Source organism: Erpetoichthys calabaricus, chromosome 8 (assembly GCF_900747795.2).
Source record: "Erpetoichthys calabaricus chromosome 8, fErpCal1.3, whole genome shotgun sequence".
Lineage (NCBI taxonomy): Eukaryota > Metazoa > Chordata > Cladistia > Polypteriformes > Polypteridae > Erpetoichthys > Erpetoichthys calabaricus.
Window position 1 is genome coordinate 197,669,049 of NC_041401.2, and position 20,117 is coordinate 197,689,165.

The window sequence follows — 20,117 nt, forward strand, 5'->3', positions numbered from 1 at the left end:
TGGTTAGAAGTCCTCAAAAAACTCTCACGTCATGATTTACCAAGCAATAACATAATGGCAGAGTCCGAGGGTGGCGTCATGAAGGTCAGCAATAGCAGATAATCTAAATCTTGTCATGTGTGGTATGAAAAATGTAGGCAATCAAAGGATTAAAGACAAACTCTAGTAATGCAGAAACAAGCATCACTGAGGGGGCTTAGCATAAGAGATGCCTTCCAGCACCGGACATTTTTAACATAAGCAGGCACTAATACAAAAATATCCAAGTCCAAATAAAATATCTTCTAATGGAGTGCAAACAGAAGGTCAGAACAAAAGATTGTTTTTCTTTTTATTAAATCAGGAAACAGCTCATGCAATTAGTTCACTTAAAAATGCATAAAAGAGAAGGGACCCCCAAAAACTTAAAGCAGGCCCTTTTGTTAGATAAGACGAAGAGTAACTCAAAGGTGGGCTATCAGACCACTAACTGCGAATTTCTGCCTCACACCTTCCTACATCAGATAAGCACATAAATCAACTGTCGAGAATAAGCCTACAACGTTTAACAAAGTTCACAATGTGCTACACTTACAAGAGTTAGTTACAAGTCTATACCCAGTGCTGCCCTACTGAACATTCATTTTTTAACGATTAATTTCGACTTACCTGGATTTAAAGCAAAGTTATCAATCAAACTTTTCCAAGCAATAAAAGCAATTTTCTTTACTACTGGAGAACTGCTGCGAAACCCGAGCTCTTCCAAGTGCAAAAGAGAATTAATAAAAGTTCCTCCACGATGTAAAGACTTCAAAAGATGGTAATTGATGCAAAAACAAAAACAGAAATAAAATAAGGCAAGGTAGGAGAATATAAGTGAAATATGCAGGCTGACTTTAAATCTACCAGATGTAGTCAATTATTTAAAGCATTAGTAAGGGCAGAACCAGGCCTTGTCAGGCACAAACACGAAAACGACGAGGGGCCATTCTTACCTTGCCCAGCAGTCGAACAAATAAAGGCCAAAGTTTCAACACGTTGGTCTCATTCTTTGATGAGAAAAGCTTCTGCAGTTCAGGTATAAGTTTCTTGAAAAGGAGAGGGGGGAAAAAAAAAAAAAAAAGATTTATATGTAAAAAAAAACAGAAATGGATAAAAGTTACACAATTTCAAATTTTAAAACCGGTGAAAAAAAAAAATGCATTTTATAGAACTGGCCAACAACTGACGTGCAGTTTGCTCCCTCCATTTAAAAACATTCGATTCATTAATCAGCATTTGTTAAGACGCCAATAGAAGATTATGGGAAAACAAAGATATAAATACGGGATCTCAGTGCTCAGTTTGAGGGCCCAAAATATACGCACTACGTGTTAAAGAAGGGAAGAGGAAATAAAGGGGGCAGATAAAAACCTTCAAAGACATTTCTTTCCAAAAAGAACCTTAAAGTGGTGACAGATGTTCAAAATCAAAGTGGGCCGAGTGGATGTGCACACACTGGCAGTCTGTGCTGTCAAACGTGCTCTCATATACAGTCTGCACGCAGGATCTTGTTTTTGATCTCTGACTATTTGGGTTTTACTTTGAAGAATACAAATTCAGCAAGTATTGTATATCCTACTGCCAAAAGAGCATGTCTCGTTCAAACCTGAATGGAATTGTACACGGAAATCAAATAATAAGTTAGAATGCAATCCATTTTATTAAAATGAGACGTGCAGATGAAGATTTATAAAGGAAAAAACAAAAACGTGTGAAATAGTTCATATGCTTAATCTGCAGGAGAGCACACTGTGTCATTCATCAAAGAGTGTTGAGGCTGGGAAATAAAAGGAGAAGCAAACCTTTCAACAAATTGGCAGCCGTTGTACTTTAAAAGAGGAAAAACATTTTACAGTGCGTGTTAATAAACAGAGGATGTACGTACAGAGGACATAAGAGGCTCCGTGATGGCTGCTACCTCCTGTTGCTTCTCCACTAACAGGGGCATCCCCAGTTCGAGTGCTGCGGCTGCCCGCAGGCGCACCTTGGGAGCCGAATGAACCACCAAGGGAATGATCAGCTTCGCCCACCTGACTGCCCCCTCTCCCATTTGAGATGAGGTCTGCTCCAACAGCCTACAAAAACAACACAAATACTGCACACACTTAACTGCTACTTCACAGGACCATTATGGCTTGTCAAAAAGAAGAAATGTATTCATGATAAACCAAGTCCAGCTTTTAATAACCGTTTACAACAGAAATAGCTGTGCATTACGTACAGTTCAGTTTATTTATTTTTATATACACACACTGAAATCTTTGGTATATTCTGTATTTTCGCCTCAGCAACTTAACAATATGTTTTAAAAATGTTCAGAAGTGACACTTTTGTCTTCACCCTTCCCAAGCAAACCTGATATTGCTCTCATTTTAAGGAGTACAAACTACCAATGAATTACTTCAAAATACCAGGATACTCAATAACACACAAGATGTGAATTTAACAGTATATAATAAAATTAAGAATGTCGCCAAAGGCTAATGAACAGGTGGCCATTCCAAGTGTACAGAAAACAAAAGAAAGGGCCAAAAAGCAAAGGACCCTCAGGTCTCATTTTCTTTATGGTATTTTACTTTGAAAAGCTCAGAGCCGTGTTGGTGCCCACTCAATCTACATCTAAACTGCAAAAATCAAGAAAAGGAGAATTGTGTCTTCTCACACCTTCAGATCCCAGTTTGTGGAAGAAATAAGTGGATAGTACTGGCGAGCTTTGATGGGCTGAATGGCCTGTTCTCGTCTAGAGTGTTATAATAATGTTATAATGTGTAGCTGTGAATGGTCTCCCCCTGTCCACATGCGGTTTACTATGGGGGCTCGTCAGCCAAGCTTAGCTAGCAGCTCAAAATGAACAGTACGCCTGTCCCAACGTGCCTTATGACAGGGTGATGCTAGTCTGTATCATGTTGGGGGGATCTACTTTAAAAAAATAAATAAATAAATGGGGGGGCACAATGCAAAAATGTAAGTTATGGTACACAAGAGCACAAAAATGTAAGTTGTGGTGCACACGCTTACCAACTTAAATGCCAGCTAAAAAATTATGACTACAGCACCATTAAACCAAAAGAGCTGCCTGAAAATCTTTAGGTCAAAGTGCACAATGGGCTTGATAAACAGTAACTGTCACAAAGCTGAGCGCATGACCCCCATGTAAGTACAATTTGTCAAAAAACAGACGTATCCAGGTATCTAACACATTTCATTTCAGTGCTTGGATTTCTTTTTTTTATTTGAGAAATGTGTTCTTCTAATTGAAAATTTGTGGCGTTCTTTTGAACGGATTCAGCGGCTGAGGAAAACCATAAACCTCACCTGTTCTAGCACTAGAGTGAAGCCTGATCAGGTGCAGTGCTCTCCGACAATTCCTATACTAACCACAATTCAGTGATGTTAAGTTTTTAGGCTTTTATTTTTCCAGGGGGTCCTCCATCCCTCATAGCTTCCATTATAAAAACTGCCAGCAAGAGATTTCTTTTTCGATTTTAAGAGGCTCAACTTGTTTGTGAAGAAGTAACTTCAACTTGAAAAATACCAAAAACGTATTCTTGAAGTAAAAAATGACCTACCTAATAACAACATTTAGTGCTTCGTGCTCCATCACCACTGACTGCACATCTTCCCTGGAATGCACAGTTTCCAATGTTGTAAGAATATCAGGAACCTGAAATTGGTCACCACCAGAAAAACATTGAGAATCAGTCTGCAACAAAGTTTCTACAAAAGAAAAACTTCAATTTACATTCTTTAAAAGAACATCCAGTATCTCTACCAATGTACTGCACCTCCTGCTCTCCTCTCATACAGCATGTCAAGCAAAAATCCTTAGCAAGAGAGGCGAGCCGCCCTTTCAAAATACAAAAATCAAACTGATAAGTAAGCAAGACTTGAAAGTTTGCAACAGCTTGATTCAGGATTAAAAAAAGTAAAAATGATGGTTACAAAAATATTTCAGGTGAAGGAGATGAATAAAGTAAAACCTTCCACACACACAAATCGAAAGTTAAGCTGATATATCTACAGTGACCTGTGAAGTATTCAGACCCGAGACCACAGACAAACAAATCTGTTTTCTCTGTTATATCCACTTCTCCAAGAACTGAAACTCCAGTTTCTTGGTTTAATATGACATTAGAATTGTTGGGGGGGAAAAAAAAAGAAAATGCGCTATTGATATTCAATAACTCCTTTAGACTTTAGTAGGGTCACCATGTGCAGCTGTGCCAGCTTTAGAATCTACAGGTCAGCGTGTCCCCGCTGAGCCCACTCACTCTTTAGACAGATTCCGGCCCATTTTTCAAGGCAGACTCGCTTCAGTCTGTTCAGGTTAGTCGAGTAACGCTTATGAATTGTAATTCTCAAATGTCAGAGTGATTAAACGCAGGGCTTCGACAGGGCCAGTGGAGGATATTCATTTTATCCTAACGCCTTCAAAGTTTTGGCCTAGCGTGTGGGGATCACTGCCCCGCTGAAAGGGCCTATGGGAGTATTTGCATGTATTGTTTTTTCTAAATCTATTCTTCTTTGTTTTAAGTAGATGCCCAGCAGCACCACAGCACAAGTGCTACAGTGAAGTTTGGTGGTGGCAGCACTGGCAGTTTTGGAGGAGTGGGCAGTGTTGAGCTCTCTTGGTCTCACCTGACTACAAACTCCTTTCCTTTATTTCATCTATCATGTTCTGTGGCCAGATGTACTTTTAACGTGGCTCTTTATGAGTGATGGCTTCTTCTGTCCTGCCCTCGCCTACTGACCGGTGTCATGCAGGGCTCTGGTGAGGTCTCAGCCACTGAACTCCTTACCTCCTTCAAATGAATAATTGGCCTTTCACTTTGCCTTTGTCTGCACAGAGGCTTGGGGGGCAACCTTAATCTAGGCAGAGTCAGGGCAGTCGGACATCCAAACACTCGGCTATCGCTATGGAACCTCTCCTCAGATATGTATTTGATTCAGAACTCAATTAATGACCCCTTAACTACGCAGTTTTTAATCCAAAAAAAAGTCACTTCTCTCACTAATTCACTGGCTGAAAATGTTAAGGCAGCGGCGTCCTCGTTTGTTTTTCACAGGTGTAAAAAGCCGTTTTTTCTTTTTTGTTGAGCATTGAAACTTAAAAAGCAGCACAAAGATCAAGAATTCGGTGCAGAATTTTTATTTGGTAAAATTAGAGAATCAGTCAAGAATATGAATACATCTGCAAGGCACTATATATCCAGATATCCAAAAGCTTGCTGCAATTTAATACGCCGCACAGAAGAGCCTCAGTTATGTGTAAAAAACAGATGGCACATCCAACTAAAACAAACGATCTCTAAAGATTAGAAAGTGGAACACGAGAGTAGCAGAAGTGTGCAGTTTAAGGTTGGAAATGCATGGCCATACAAAATAAACGCAGGGTACTGGACACACTGAAAAACTGTTCAGAAAGAATAAATACTCGCTGCGCTAAGATTCAGAGAGGACAGAATGCATGTGCGTGAAGACTGGGCGCGCTCAGCTGACCTTCACCGAAATGTCCTAGGAACACTGGGTAAAAAGAAGAAGTGGCCAGTTTACCGCTTTTCTAAGTGGGAGGTAAACTGAGTAAAAAAAGCACCTTCAGCGTACACTTAATCTCAGAAGACAAGAAGACAGTGCTATTAAATGGAAAGTCGATCATTCACTAAAACATAAATACATAAAAAGCGGGCTGCATAATTCTAAGATTTCCGTAGGCCCTGCTCTGCACTAAGATCCAATCCAATGCTATCGGGACAAGTGTCCTCTTCAACGAGGAAGTCTGGACCGTCGTGAGATTGGCCGTACAAAGGAAACTTACAATCCAACATAAAATGATTAGAAACCTTGTAAGAATAGTAAGCCATACAGACAATCACTCAGAAGGCGATTTCAAGCATACATTGAACCCTGGGCTCTGCTGGTGTGTACCAGTCCTCCCAATAAAGACGTTCCAAATTCCACACCAACATGTAGCTTTATAAGATCATCCAAGCAGATCCAAGTTTGTTTGGGATTCCTTCTCTAATCTCACAGTAAGCATATTTTTAAACCACCAAAATAATAAAGGAAGTCACTTGCTACCCAGAATGTCTATGGAATCCAAATGAACAACACTAAAGCCGATTTCTCACTACATATGAAACTGAAAGGAACGAGACAGCGCCATGTAGCACCACATCTTCTGTGCCATTAACAAGCCCACATTTACCTTAAAAATTACAACAATGGGCTAAGATGAGAAGCAGGACTGTACAAGGTGCACTCGAAAAAAACATTTTATTCATGCTTTTCCACTTAGATTTAATGGCAACCAAGACAACAAACAGTTTTAAAGGCTCTATGCACCCATTGTATGAATTTACAAACTGCCAACAGTGAAAGCATCCAATACACTACAGACAAACAGCTAAGACGACGAAATCGACTAAACTGTAAATATAACCAAAAGCCTAAGTCAGGCATTAATCCAGTAATACTGTCTCTCAAAAATCGCCAAGCAATGCTGAAAACCCCAAGGGCAAAGCAATGGCAACCACACGTCTGTGCACAAGATCCACGCCAGACCTCCAAAGGCAAACTGCAATGCAAGGCAAATGGCTTCTTTAGATTGGCTGTGGGAAAGACACATTCATAAACGACTACTATAGAAAGCTGAAATGTCACAGGCCGAGATACTAAAGCGATCGTCTCAGAAAGGCCTTTGTAAAGTAAAGATTGAAGGACTCGGCTGGTGGAAGTTCTTTTCAGGGCTCCTCTGTGCACTTGGGACACAAAGTGAAATCACTGCCTTCCATGCTGCTGTAGAGCTGCTTTGTACTCAGGAGGTGTGAAATATTAAATACAAGTAAAAGCAAGCAGGCATTTATTTCTTTAAATGTGTTTCTTCTTAGGCCCGCATTTCTAGATTGTTGACTGAATCCAGAAAAAAAAATAAAATAAAAAAAAATAAAATACACATTTTGAGTCAACAGGCTGAAACTGAGCCCAACAGAAGAGACACTGCAAACCAGGAAGTTCACACGCACTTCTCTTTTCCTTCGTTATTAGGTTTAAATTGAGACAGAATGTATCCTGAAGACTAAAAACTTGTGCAATTAAATATCACCACTTAAGAGTGTCGTGTGGAAATTTGATTTACTTGACTCAAAATCTCATAAAATGAAACAAAAATCACGCCAGGTTGCCAATTAATAAAGAAGCGATATGGACGTGCCTCATACAGTACATCCAGAAAGTATTCACAGCTTCATCACTTTCTCCACATTTTGTTATGTCACAGCCTTATTCCAAAATGGATTCAATTCATTTTTTTCCTCAGAATTCTACACACAACACCCCATAATGACAACGTGAAAAAAGTTTACTTGAGGTTTTTGCAAATTTATTAAAAATAAAAAAATTGACAAAGCACATGTCCATAAGTATTCACAGCCTTTGCCATGAAGCTCCAAATCGAGCTCAGGTGCATCCTGTATCCCCTGATCATCCTTGAGATGTTTCTGCAGCTTCATTGGAGTCCACCTGTGGTAAATTCAGTTGACTGGACATGATTTGGAAAGGCACACACCTGTCTATAGAAGGTCCCACAGTTGACAGTTCATGTCAGAGCACAAACCAAGCATGAAGTCAAAGGAATTGTCTGTAGACCTCCAAGACAGGATTGTCTCGAGGCACAAATCTGGGGAAGGTTACAGAAAAATTTCTGCTGCTTTGAAGGTCCCAATGAGCACAGTGGCCTCCATCATCCGTAAGTGGAAGAAGTTCAAAACCACCAGGACTCTTCCTAGAGCTGGCCGGCCATCTAAACTGAGCGATCGGGGGAGAAGGGCCTTAGTCAGGGAGGTGACCAAGAACCCGATGGTCACTCTGTCAGAGCTCCAGAGGTCCTCTGTGGAGAGAGGAGAACCTTCCAGAAGGACAACCATCTCTGCAGCAATCCACCAATCAGGCCTGTATGGTAGAGTGGTCAGACGGAAGCCACTCCTTAGTAAAAGGCACATGGCAGCCCACCTGGAGTTTGCCAAAAGGCACCTGAAGGACTCTCAGATCATGAGAAAGAAAATTCTCTGGTCTGATGAGACAAAGATTGAACTCTTTGGTGTGAATGCCAGGCGTCACGTTTGGAGGAAACCAGGCACCGCTCATCACCAGGCCAATACCATCCCTACAGTGAAGCATGGTGGTGGCAGCATCATGCTGTGGGGAACTGGGAGACTAGTCAGGATAAAGGGAAAGATGACTGCAGCAATGTACAGAGACATCCTGGATGAAAACCTGCTCCAGAGCGCTCTTGACCTCAGACTGGGCCGACGGTTCATCTTTCAGCCGGACAACGACCCTAAGCACACAGCCAAGATATCAAAGGAGTGGCTTCAGGACAACTCTGTGAATGTCCTTGAGTGGCCCAGCCAGAGCCCAGACTTGAATCCGATTGAACATCTCTGGAGAGATCTTAAAATGGCTGTGCACCGACGCTTCCCATCCAACCTGATGGAGCTTGAGAGGTGCTGCAAAGAGGAATGGGCCAAACTGGCCAAGGATAGGTGTGCCAAGCTTGAGGCATCATATTCAAAAAGACTTGAGGCTGGAATTGCTGCCAAAGGGGCATCGACAAAGTATTGAGCAAAGGCTGTGAATACTTCTGGACATGGGATTTCTCAGTTTTTTATTTTTAATAAATTTGCAAAAACCTCAAGTAGACTTTTTTCACGTTGTCATTATGGGGTGGTGTGTAGAATTCTGAGGAAAAAAATGAATTTAATCTATTTTGGAATAAGGCTGTAACATAACAAAATGTGGAAAAAGTGATGAAGCGCTGTGAATACTTTCCGGGTACACTGTACCGAAGGACAAAAGCACATTAGGATGCATTCAAGATGGAGGTTGGATTACAAGCATATGACAGGGGGCCTCGAGAGGAGCTGTGGTATTGTATGAGGAAGTCGGGAGTGGCAGAGAAGTACGTAAGAGTTGTACAGGATATGTACGAGGGAAGTGTGACCGTGGTGAGGTCTGTGGTAGGAGTGACGGAGGTGGGATTACATCAGGGATCGGCTCTGAGCCCTTTCTTATTTACAATGGTGACAGACAGACTAGATTAGACAGGAGACCCCGTGGACTGTGATGTTTACTGATGACATTGTGATCTGTAGTGAGAGTAGGGAGCAGGTGGAGGAGACCCTGGAGAGGTGGAGATATGAGAGGAGAGGAATGAAGGTCAGTAGGACCACCAAGACAGAATACATGTGTGTGAATGAGAGGGAGGTCAGTGGAATGGTGAGGATGAGGGAGTAGAGTTGGCAAAGGTGGGTGAGTTTAAATACTTGGGATCAACAGTACAGAGTAACGGGGATTGTTGAAGAGATGTGAAAAAGAGAGTGCAGGCAGGGTGGAGAAGAGTGTCAGGAGTGATTGGTGACAGACAGATATCAGCAAGAGTGACAGAGAAGGCCTACAGGACAGTAGCAAGACCAGCTATGGTATATGGGCTGGAGACGGTGGCATAGGAGACAGAGCTGGAGGTGGCAGAGTTAAAGATGCCAAGATTTGTGTTGGGTGTGAAGAGGATGGACAGGATTAGAAATGAGGACATTAGAGGGTCAGCTCAGGTGGGACGGTTAGGAGACACAGTCAGAGAGGCGAGATTGTGTTGGTTTGGACATGTGCAAAGGAAAGATGAGGGGCATATTGGGTTTTAAGGATAAACCTGCCAGGTAAGAGGAAAAGAGGAAGGCCTAAGAGAAGGTTTACGGATGTGGTGAGAGAGGACATGCAGGTGATGGGTGTGACACAGCGAGATGACAAGGACAGGAAGACATGGAAGAAAATGATCCGCTGTGGTGACCCCTAACGGGAGCAGTCAAAAGAAGAAGACGATGACAACTGTCTCTCTACATCCAATCATTTCATCTGTACATTTATTTCAGCTGTTTGCTGATGTACAATTAATCCGATTGTTGTTTTTTTTTTTTACTCCTTAGGAGTTTAACTCAAGACATTCACTTTAAAACACTTTCATTATTAGCAGGCAGGGTAACGTGTTGGCCAAGACATTAGGTAAAGCCAATGGCTGCCACAGCATTATCTCCATTAATTCCTGTGTGGCCTTGAGAACGGCTCTTAACTCATCGATGCTCACATTCCACCAACAGTCTGTAAATCACCTTGGGTTGGCATTGCATTGAAAGGTTCCCTGCACCAGTCTCCTTACATGGCAATACTGATATTGCACAAAAATCTATGCAGTTGCACTTTTAAATTGTAAAATGCTTTGGATAAAAAGGCAATTAAAAATAACTTCACTTAACAGATGTGGTTATTTTTAAAGTAGCGAAACAATTTCACCAAGTTGTTACACAAATTTCATATTACAGGTTACTGCAAAATCACATTATTTTACTTGCCACTGTACATGTCAAAGGAATAAAACCAGAGCAGAAAGTGGCAGCAGGGCATCCTCAACACACAGGCAGAACTAAAGAGCAATTCAGGCCAACATTAATCAAAACTGAGCCACACTCACCTTTTTCCCCACAAACTCAGGAGGAAAATTTTGTTTGGCTATCACCCATAGTGCTCTTGTACAAGTGTTCTTATCACTGGACTTGACCGCAATGGAACTAAGGGACGTGAGCAGCTCTTCCACATAATTTTCTGGAAAAGAAAAACAAGTCTTAAAATCATTTAAACTCTTTCACACACCATGAAGTGTGTTATTAGGTTTATCTGATGACTTCAAAGAAGAAAATACAAATATGAAGACAGACAGCACCTCAATAGAGGAAATATGGCTTCTTACTTACACTCAAATAAATAAATAAAGTTGCAGACCTGAACACTGAAACCTTTCCATTAATTTGTTATTTAAACAAATATAACTGGCTATAAGGGTGTAATTTAAACTGTTCTGTTTATTCTTCAATAAAAGCTATAAATACAAACCAAGAGGGAGAAAACCAGCTTACCTGTTAGCCCAGAGGCAATACTGCTGTGAAATACAGAAAACCCCAAGGCCTGAAGAGCAGCTTGACTAAGTTCTGGATTTGAACTTGAAATATGACCCTAAAGGGGGATAAAAAACAAAAATGTACTTCTTTGTATATTTAAATAGTACACTTAAGCAAAGCAAGTAAATGGTGGGAATGACCTCACCAAACCTGAAGAGTTTTACATGAGATAAGATGTGATGTCTTGCCCTGTACAAGTGAGGAATGTGCACAAAATTTGGCAGAGATAGGCTCAACATGGCAGATTTACAAACCAGACAAACCCTAAAACACACATTTGGCTTTATACATGAGATTTAATTAAATCTGGCAAAACCAAATACTGAACAATAATCAAGAAAGATCCAAAGTTCATCAAAAAAAAAAAAAAGAAATCACCTCACCTTAAATGCTGTACATAGACGTGAAAAGTGCGCGCCAACCGCAACAATAAACTGCTGTCCCTCCTCTCCACTGAGGCGGCTAAAAGAAATTTTTAGAAGTAAAATTAAACACGTCAGACAAAAACCATACCTATTTGTAAAGGCTGATCATTATTCCTTTTCTATATAATATCACGTTATAGGAAAAGACATTACATGCAACACCCGACATAAGCAAAAACGTGCAGTGCTTTTACGTTAGTTTATGCTTTTATTTTCAATATTAAAGTATGGACTCAATTGCTACAAACAGAGTCTTTCATAAAGCTACCACAGCATGGGTAGATGGTTTAATGGTAATATATTCCAGAACTATATCAAACTATCATTCAAATTCAAAAGATCTGGATAATAAATGACATTTGCAATTCACACAAAATAGCCAAGACACTGCATGAATGTCCAAGCAAATCATTGAGTACTGAGCTAAGAAGTAAACACACAGAACAGATGGAATTAACTGCTCGTTTTCACACCTAGTTCACTTGGACCAGTATTTCCAAACTCCAGTGCACCTTCCCTGTTTAGGTAGAGGTGAACATGCCAATCGCACTCTGGCGCGGACCACAATAACCGTATGGAGACCCATTGGAACAAAGTAACAAAACGTCCCCCGATTTAAATGGTCTAGGAGTGGGAAAACAAGTTGCATTTTTCCTTAAACAATATGCACAGATGACCGAGACCTTTTCTTTCAATTATTATTTAACACATTTTACATTAATTCATTATTTGTACCGTCTTTAAATCAAACGGCTCTCCATGAAAATGACATTTAAGGTACAAGTTACTGACAGTCCTCTTAAACTATGACCTAACACTTTTATTCCTTTCAGGAAAAAAAAATCTCTGCAAAATTTGCTAAACTCTTTGGGTCAACCAGTTCATTTGAAGTGAATGGTTTTGAGTTAAACTCGAATATCTGCTCAGCTCAATTCAGGGTTTTGACACTAGAAGTGAAACTGAGAGCAGTGACAGAAAACGGGCCTCGGCATGACGTCAGCCCACTGCAGGCCCAATCTCGTCCACCATGTGAGTGAGTGAATGAAATGTGGAATTGTCAATTTTCCTACACTGCACAGACACAAGGAGAAAGTACAAAACACACTGGGAGAATTCCAGATATTGGGATTGAATCCAAGACACTGGGTATGTGGGCTGGCAGTGCTATCCACTGATAAACGATAATCACCCTCCATTTATGGCATACATTGCCTAAAAATTATTAAACAAGCAACAACAAAATCAGATTTTAAAGGCATTCTTCATATCCAATCACTAAAAATATCACTAAACCAGTTCATTTAGGATTCTACAAAAGAAAAGTTTAACTGAAGTTTTTTTTACATTCACCAGCTGCTCACAAAATTCTTAGGAAAACAAAGAAAGAACTTTGGGCATTTGTGTCATTCTAGTGTTCAGGATCATAGCTGTTATCAATAAAACTGATACAAATCTAAACAAACCAGGTATCCTGCTTTAGAGGAAAACCCTCAGATCTTCAGATCTAGCAGCAGCACGGTCAGCCTGGTCAACACTTACTTGGCAATAGTGAGATAGGCATCGATATGCTCTGTCGGAGATACCGAAGAATCTTCAAGTGACTCCAACAGAGGAATCAGGCTCGAGCTGGCTGGTTGAACGGTGGCCATCATCGTCACACACTTCCACCTAGAAAACAAAAATCCCATTTTCCACTTAGTACTCTCACTGCATTGTATCAAGCAAACCAGGCAGTGGGTGAAATGAAGGTGCCACAGGCCGTTAACGGCACTTCAACAAGACGCGTGGATTTTGCTGCCATGCTGATTTCACTTTCACCTGAATTAGCTTTGATAAGCGATGATTAGGTCACATATCAATCAAAACGTTTTAGTGAGTGTGAAGCAGGAAACACACGATGGAAATTAGGTTTGGACGTGACTGCACGGCTCCAGTTCAAAAGCTGCATCTTTCCTTGGACAGTGCTTTCCTTCTACTCCATTAAAAGTTTATCTGTGCAAAGCAGATTTCATTGATCAGCCCCGTCAATTAACTGAGATACTAAATCTGTATGAATAATTTTGTTTTGTCTTCTGGTGTACTTGCTGTAGCTTTAGGAACATCTTGAAAGGGAATGGCCACATTTTCTGTTCAAGTGGGAGCTTTGAGGAAACCAAATGATGACGCCATTTTCATAAAATGATGTGACGTCGCCGCACTGGGCAGGTAGAAGACTTCAAGGTGGCGCTTAAGGGGCTTGCATTTATTCCTGGGTTTCCGAGTTCTTCCACCACCTCCTCAATACCTGACCAAGTGACGTCACTTGCCCACCCTAACGGAGGTTTTAATGAAAACTGCCGCCTTGTTTCATATCGTTATTTTTAAAGAAGCATCTGCATGAAAGATTTTATACTACTAACAGATAGAGAAACAGGACTGCTATTCCCCATTAAGGTCAAAGCCTTCCCAGTTGCCTAAGGAAACCTGCACCTTCATGGCACTTCCTAGGTCTTTATTCTGTGTGGCCTGCTGTGAGCCTATCATGAGGACCCCTCAGATTTTCATGTCATTATCCTGAAGACATTATTATGTTCCTGTTTCAGACTCCTCCAAGTCCTGAACTGCTAGCTTTCCAGTTTCTCACGCCGAGACGAACTCTGCCTTTAACATATTTGGACTCTTTCTTTTATATTATTAGAATATTTGTCTTTGCTTCTTACTTTAATGTTGTGGTCTACAAATGCCCAAGTGTCAGTTTACCTTCAACAGACAAAGCCATGTGTTACGCTGTGAGGACATTACTGGAGGTTTCTTCTGCCTGTTCAGTTGTTTAAATACAATTTCGAGAGGCAGAAACATACAATGCAATCGGTGGACAATTTCAACTCGCAGCTGATCTTTGGAGAGTTTAGGACTTCAGGAGGGTTAAAACAATCCACAAATACTAAACTAATTCAAAAGCAGTTGATGAAATGATGTGGAAGACAAAAGCAAGATAACACAATTAGCTACTTGCAGTGTCATAGTATATTTAGACGCACAAATTTGAATCAAATCACCAAATGTAGGCAATTCTTGGTTATTAAGCTCTTTGAGATAGAAAGTAGACAGCAAGCAGGACCAGGAATGAAGGAGAAAAACGAGACTCACTTGACAGCACAGCCCTAAACATGAAATAAGCAACGGGACGTAACCAATTAGAACCAATGGCAGCACTCTGCTTATATTTTAGACCTGTGACCATCAGAGGTGACTGTGTGCTGAGGGTGCAGACCTATAAATACCTGGGAGTGCAGCTGGATGATAAACTGGACTGGACTGCCAATACTGACGCCCTGTGTAAGAAAGGACAGAGCCGGTTATACTTCCTTAGAAGGCTGGCGTCCTTCAACATCTGCAATAAGATGCTGCAGATGTTCTATCAGACGGTTGTGGCGAGTGCCCTCTTCTACGCGGTGGTGTGCTGGGGAGGCAGCATTAAGAAGAAAGACGCCTCACGCCTGGAAAAACTAGTGAGGAAGGCAAGCTCTATTGTAGGCACAGAGCTGGACAGTTTGACATCCATGGCAGAGCGATGGGCACTGAGCTGGCTCCTATCAATCATGGAGAATCCACTGCATCCACTAAATAGGATCATCTCTAGACAGAGGAGCAGCTTCAGCGACAGACTGCTGTCACCGTCCTGCTCCACTGACAGACTGAGGAGATCGTTCCTCCCCAAACTATGCAACTCTTCAATTCCACCCGGGGGGGGTAAACGTTAACATTATATAAAGTTATTGTCTGTTTTTACCTGCATTATTATTAATCTTTAATTTAATGTTGTTTTTTTTTATCAGTAAGGTGCTGCTGGAGTTTGTGAATTTCTCCTTGGGATTAATAAAGTATCTATCTATCAATTAAAGCAAATGTCACATGTTTAATAATCATGACAGGCGACGTGTATAGACAGAGGTTCGCCCGTTCATTTTCTGAAGCTCGACTTTTCCAGCACTGATCAGCAGGCGGGTGAAGTTGAATTTGCTCACATCCACTGACAGGACTCCAATCCCACCAGAGCTGAGCAGAGCAGCAAAGCTTAACGTTACTTGTGTTCACTTTACTTTACAGCTCACACAGCCACTTAAAGGGACACGCGGTGATCAGGTGGGGGATAAAAGACTAAAAAAGAATGAAGGAGACCAGGCAAGAAGAACATTAGCAGTTACTTAAACACGGAAGAAGTTTATAGATAGATAGATAGATAGATAGATAGATAGATAGATAGATAGATAGATAGATAGATAGATAGATAGATAGATAGGAGATACTTTATTAACCCCAACGGGAAATTCACATCAGGTGAATTTATGCAGGTTTAAAAAGGTACAAAAGTCCTGCTCAACTTTTTCAATGGAGTGCACCTTACTTTTCAATATTTTCAAAATCAAATCTTTGACAATCATTCACAGACAAATGCTTAACCCCTAATGAGTTAACGTAAAAGCATATAAGACCGGAGGCACTGTGATCTGGACAGTAGGCTGTCTACGACACTAAGAAATGAGTAACTCTGAAAAAGGAGAAAAATCAGCTGAACAACTGGACAGACAAAGTGGGAGATGAGAGGAATACACAGCCTGGTGTACGGTATTAAAAGGCAGCGGTCTGAGCCGATAGCACAATATGATCAAATATCACAGCATGCAGTGCGACTGCCAAAAAACAAATCCAACTCTGTCTTTTAAAGTAGGTTTTGTCTTTGGCTGGTCCAACAGTAAACGAGTCATAGCTACACCAAAACAGACATTTAAGCAAATATAGTCAAGCTTACCAAGGCACCACATTGACAATGAGCATAAAGAAAAGAAAATCTGCCTTTAAATGTATTTAAATATTGGGAAAGTGGGCCCGGACCCTCAGTCACTCGTCATTGTACCACAAATCGCCCAAGTTGGCTCTAAAACTCTGCCAGGTGACTCAGGTTAGTACAGAACTACACATCAACTCAACTGAAATTTGGAAGCAACTGATGACTAAAATTAAAAAACACAATAAATACAAATGTTGAACTACTCAAAAACAGAAAATTAAGTGGCATAACACAAAACACGCAGAAAACAAAAGTTAAAAAACTTGAACAAATAAAGTCTCAGAAACCATAACCTTGTCATCAAAATTGATTCACCACAAAGAGATACACAGCGAGGGAGATGATGCTGAAGAAGAAGGAGATGAAGACAGAAATGCACTTTCTCCCATCCCTCGATGTGTCAAGGAACTGATGATGCCTCCCCACTTACAATCCTCCATCTGTTTTCCACCCAACGGTCCCGGGGAGCTGGCAGCAGAAACCAACCCTGAATGGCAGGCCGTCCAGTTGTATCACAAGGCACAATCAGTTGGGGTCAGAATCACTGGCACCCCTGCATTTTAGGAATGTGGTGTCACAATATCCTGAGATGGCTACGAGAAACGTTTGGAGGCGCTCACTGGTGCCAAGGGTTGGGAAGTCAAATACCAGGCAAGGGCACCAATAATCAGGTTCAGATGTTATTTAGTTTTGAACCTCAGTACGTATTACACCTAAGTGGCACAGGCAGCTTTATTGTTCTATACATTTGAACATACTAACAACATGTGACAATAGAAAGTTGTTATATCTCCAATTACTTTAAAAGATACTGTACATAACAACCCTAAAATGTAAAGGGGGCCCTAGTGATGACCACAGCTGTACATATTCAGGACTACAAATCAATGACAACTCAGAGGATGGCAGGTAAGTTTAAGTAGCAGAAAGAAAGCAACCCCAGAATTGATGGGAAGGTTGCAACGAATGTACTGCCAGCTGCCAGGCCCGGGTTCAAACCCAACATCCTGGACCCGGGAGGGTGAAGATTCCCCCACTAAAAAGGAGGAGAATACGAAGAGGCTGCTGAGCTGGCAGGACACACTAACAGCCCGCCCCGGACACCCCACTGCCAGGTCCACATAAAGACGGTTTCCAACTTTTCATTTAGAATGTCGTGATGGTAAACGTGTACGGGGATGTCACGGCGTCCGGCGCAGGTGTGGACCCTCACTCTCGTCAATGCCACCCTCCCCGGGCAGGTCCTGCCAATACCAAACTCGGTGTAAGCAGGTCTCGAAAATTGATTGAAAGAGTGCGAAACGTGCACCGGCCCGGCTCCCCTCCAAACTCTTAATCGTTTTACTCCAAGTGGTCTCCTATTTGCTCCTTTGTGCCGATCCCCCCACCGCCGAGTACTGCCGGCTCGGCCCGGGCTCCAGCGGCTCGGACACCTCCACCATCCCGCCTCGCCTGACGGCCTCCGAGAGGCCAAGTGCACGCCGTAGCGATGCAGCTCCTCGGCCGACGAACGCGGTGCCCTCGTGCAGTAAATAAATAAACGAAGGGCGCCGATGCCCGGCAACAGCCCAGCACGCCTGCGAAGTGTTTGGCGCGCGCTTTAATGACTCCTTCATCACTCCGGCAGGGAGGCAAAACAACACGCGACCCAAATTCTTACCTCAGTTATTCAGACATAACTGTACGGAGGGCCAAACGCCGAGCGAGGACTGCGAACACGAGATATGTCGGCGGATTGTCCCCGTCCCGCTCACTTCTTGCGTTATTTTTGATTTTCTTTTTTTCCTTCGCCCCTTCTTCTGCTCCTTCCAGCTCGCCAGCTCCCCGCGCGAAAAATGCTGGCGCCAAACTAAACAGCGCACGTCAGGACCCGGTGACCTTTCACCCCTACGTAGAAGCGCCGCCCGCTCATAAATATTCATCACGCAGCGAGGGCTACAGCGGTCCGCCTCCGCCTTTCTTCCACAAATTCGCGCATCAAACGGAGAGAAGAGCGGCGGAGCATCGTACCGCTCGGCCACTCGACTCCGCATCGGTCTCGGCTGGTGTCAGTCGCGATACTCTGCGGTCACCGCGGTCCTCGGGAATATTCGTAGCTGCAGCTCATTAATAATGTAACAGGTGAGTGCCTCAGGAATAAGTGACAAATCTGCATAGTCGAACGGAGCAGGTACGGACTTGATGAATAATTTACAAGACCGGTGCTCTACCTGCAGCCAGGGTCTGCGCTGCTTTCTCCATCCTGAGTTGATCAAACACACACACACACACACACACTCACATATATGGCGCCTTTCATTGCCATGAATGTATGGTGTACTCGCTAAATGGGTGGGCGGCCTGCCTCAGGTCCGAGATTTAGGAAGGGGGTCCTGCCGCACACGCCGTTTTTAACAGTTCACCGTGTCCCCTCAGGCTGACAGGCAGCACCACTAACTGGGTTTGGGCAGCAGCCTTCTGGGACTGGGTATAAAAAGGGCACTCTGGTTGGCATGGTGAGGTGGGTTTTGTCCAGAGTATCATAACATTTCAAAACAAAATGCTTCCGTTACTGTGTCTCGTGCTATGGTTTTTCCTGAGCTTTGCCCCAGAGGTTAGTTTCTTGTTTATTTGGCTATATTAAAATGCTTTTGTAATCCCTTTAATTGTTTTTAAGCCACCATTAGAGCTCACAGGCTGTGGTTTTGCTGTCTCGTGCCAGTGCTGGGTTATTTTGCGCCCTCCTCCAACTGAGTGTATGCTAGCTAACCCGTGTGGCTGGGTTTCCCACTCCTATGATCTGTGCCCTAGGTGAACGCCTAATTTGCCTTCATGGTGGGACATTTTTGGCTTGACACATAAGGAAGGAGGGTTTCTACTGGACCCTTGCCTGAATGCTTGGCTTCAGTAGAAGGGACTCGAGTGCCAACAGAATTCAGAGAGACCAGCGGCAGGTCTTTACTGGTTTTACTGGGGTGAGTCCGATGGCTGCTTGACCAAAGCCACAGAGAAACTGAAAGCCCAAGTCCAGAAGTGTGGGGCTGGTGGGGCAGACCTTTGAAGTCAGTCTCTCTTAAATGATTGTCTAATCGAACTCTGAACAGTTTCAATGCACAGATATTTCTGTACATGATGACTCCGCCTCTGCCAAGAAATGTATTAGCTGGGGGGCTTTTAAACCAACTTTCAAAATCAAATGACAAATCTCTTGCATTGACGGAGGTCCTATTGGCGACGTATCGTTCCACTTGTGTGTCGGGGGCCTCCACATGAAACTCGTATCATTCTGTGTACTTATTATTTCTGAAAACCTAAATTCTCCGTTATCCGTGGTTCAGTAAACACGATTGGTCCGAGAAGAACGTCCAGCCTGGGGGAAGAGAAGTTTTGAATGAAATCGGTGACTTCCAGACGGCTGACTTGTTTTCGGATTAACTCCCTTCCTGCGGAGCGTTTTTTGGGTATTTTTGGGATATTTGTAGTAAGCCACGGCTTCTTATTCTTCCCCCTCACTGGCCACGAGCCTGTACAGTACAAGTAATCCCAGACACCCCTTCACCTAAGGGGGATATCTAAAGACCATGCACGAGTTATTCAAGAAAATTAGCCGATGTCTCAATGAGGCCGTCTGGCTGGACTGGAGCTCGTTGCTAAAATGGATTCTTCACTCAAACTCCATATGGACTACAGAGATGGGTCAGTGCTAAAACGGACAAGAAAGACTTGGGACCAGGAGAGAGCGGCCCAAGTGGGGGCTTAAACTAAAGGAGAGTCAAAAAGGCAGATGGTGTTCACACCAAAAGTCAAAATAACGGATTCACTAATCCAAAAACAGGGACGGGGGTCAAAGTTACAAAA

At 42.5% G+C, this 20,117-nt stretch overlaps 1 protein-coding gene across 1 annotated transcript in view; it reads right to left on the reverse strand.

Annotated features, from left to right (window-relative positions):
• rif1 (replication timing regulatory factor 1) overlaps positions 1 to 18,175 on the reverse strand; it is a 48,358-nt gene extending 30,183 nt beyond the window's left edge. The window contains exons 1-9 of the mRNA XM_028808088.2: positions 17,941 to 18,175; positions 12,989 to 13,117; positions 11,408 to 11,486; positions 10,983 to 11,079; positions 10,541 to 10,671; positions 3,591 to 3,685; positions 1,907 to 2,096; positions 975 to 1,067; positions 649 to 787 (exon numbers count right to left, since the gene is read on the reverse strand). Coding sequence (XP_028663921.2) covers positions 649 to 787; positions 975 to 1,067; positions 1,907 to 2,096; positions 3,591 to 3,685; positions 10,541 to 10,671; positions 10,983 to 11,079; positions 11,408 to 11,486; positions 12,989 to 13,101 — 937 coding nt within the window. The 5' untranslated portion in view covers positions 13,102 to 13,117; positions 17,941 to 18,175. The remainder of the gene's footprint in view (positions 1 to 648; positions 788 to 974; positions 1,068 to 1,906; positions 2,097 to 3,590; positions 3,686 to 10,540; positions 10,672 to 10,982; positions 11,080 to 11,407; positions 11,487 to 12,988; positions 13,118 to 17,940) is intronic.
• Positions 18,176 to 20,117: the final 1,942 nt, after the last annotated feature.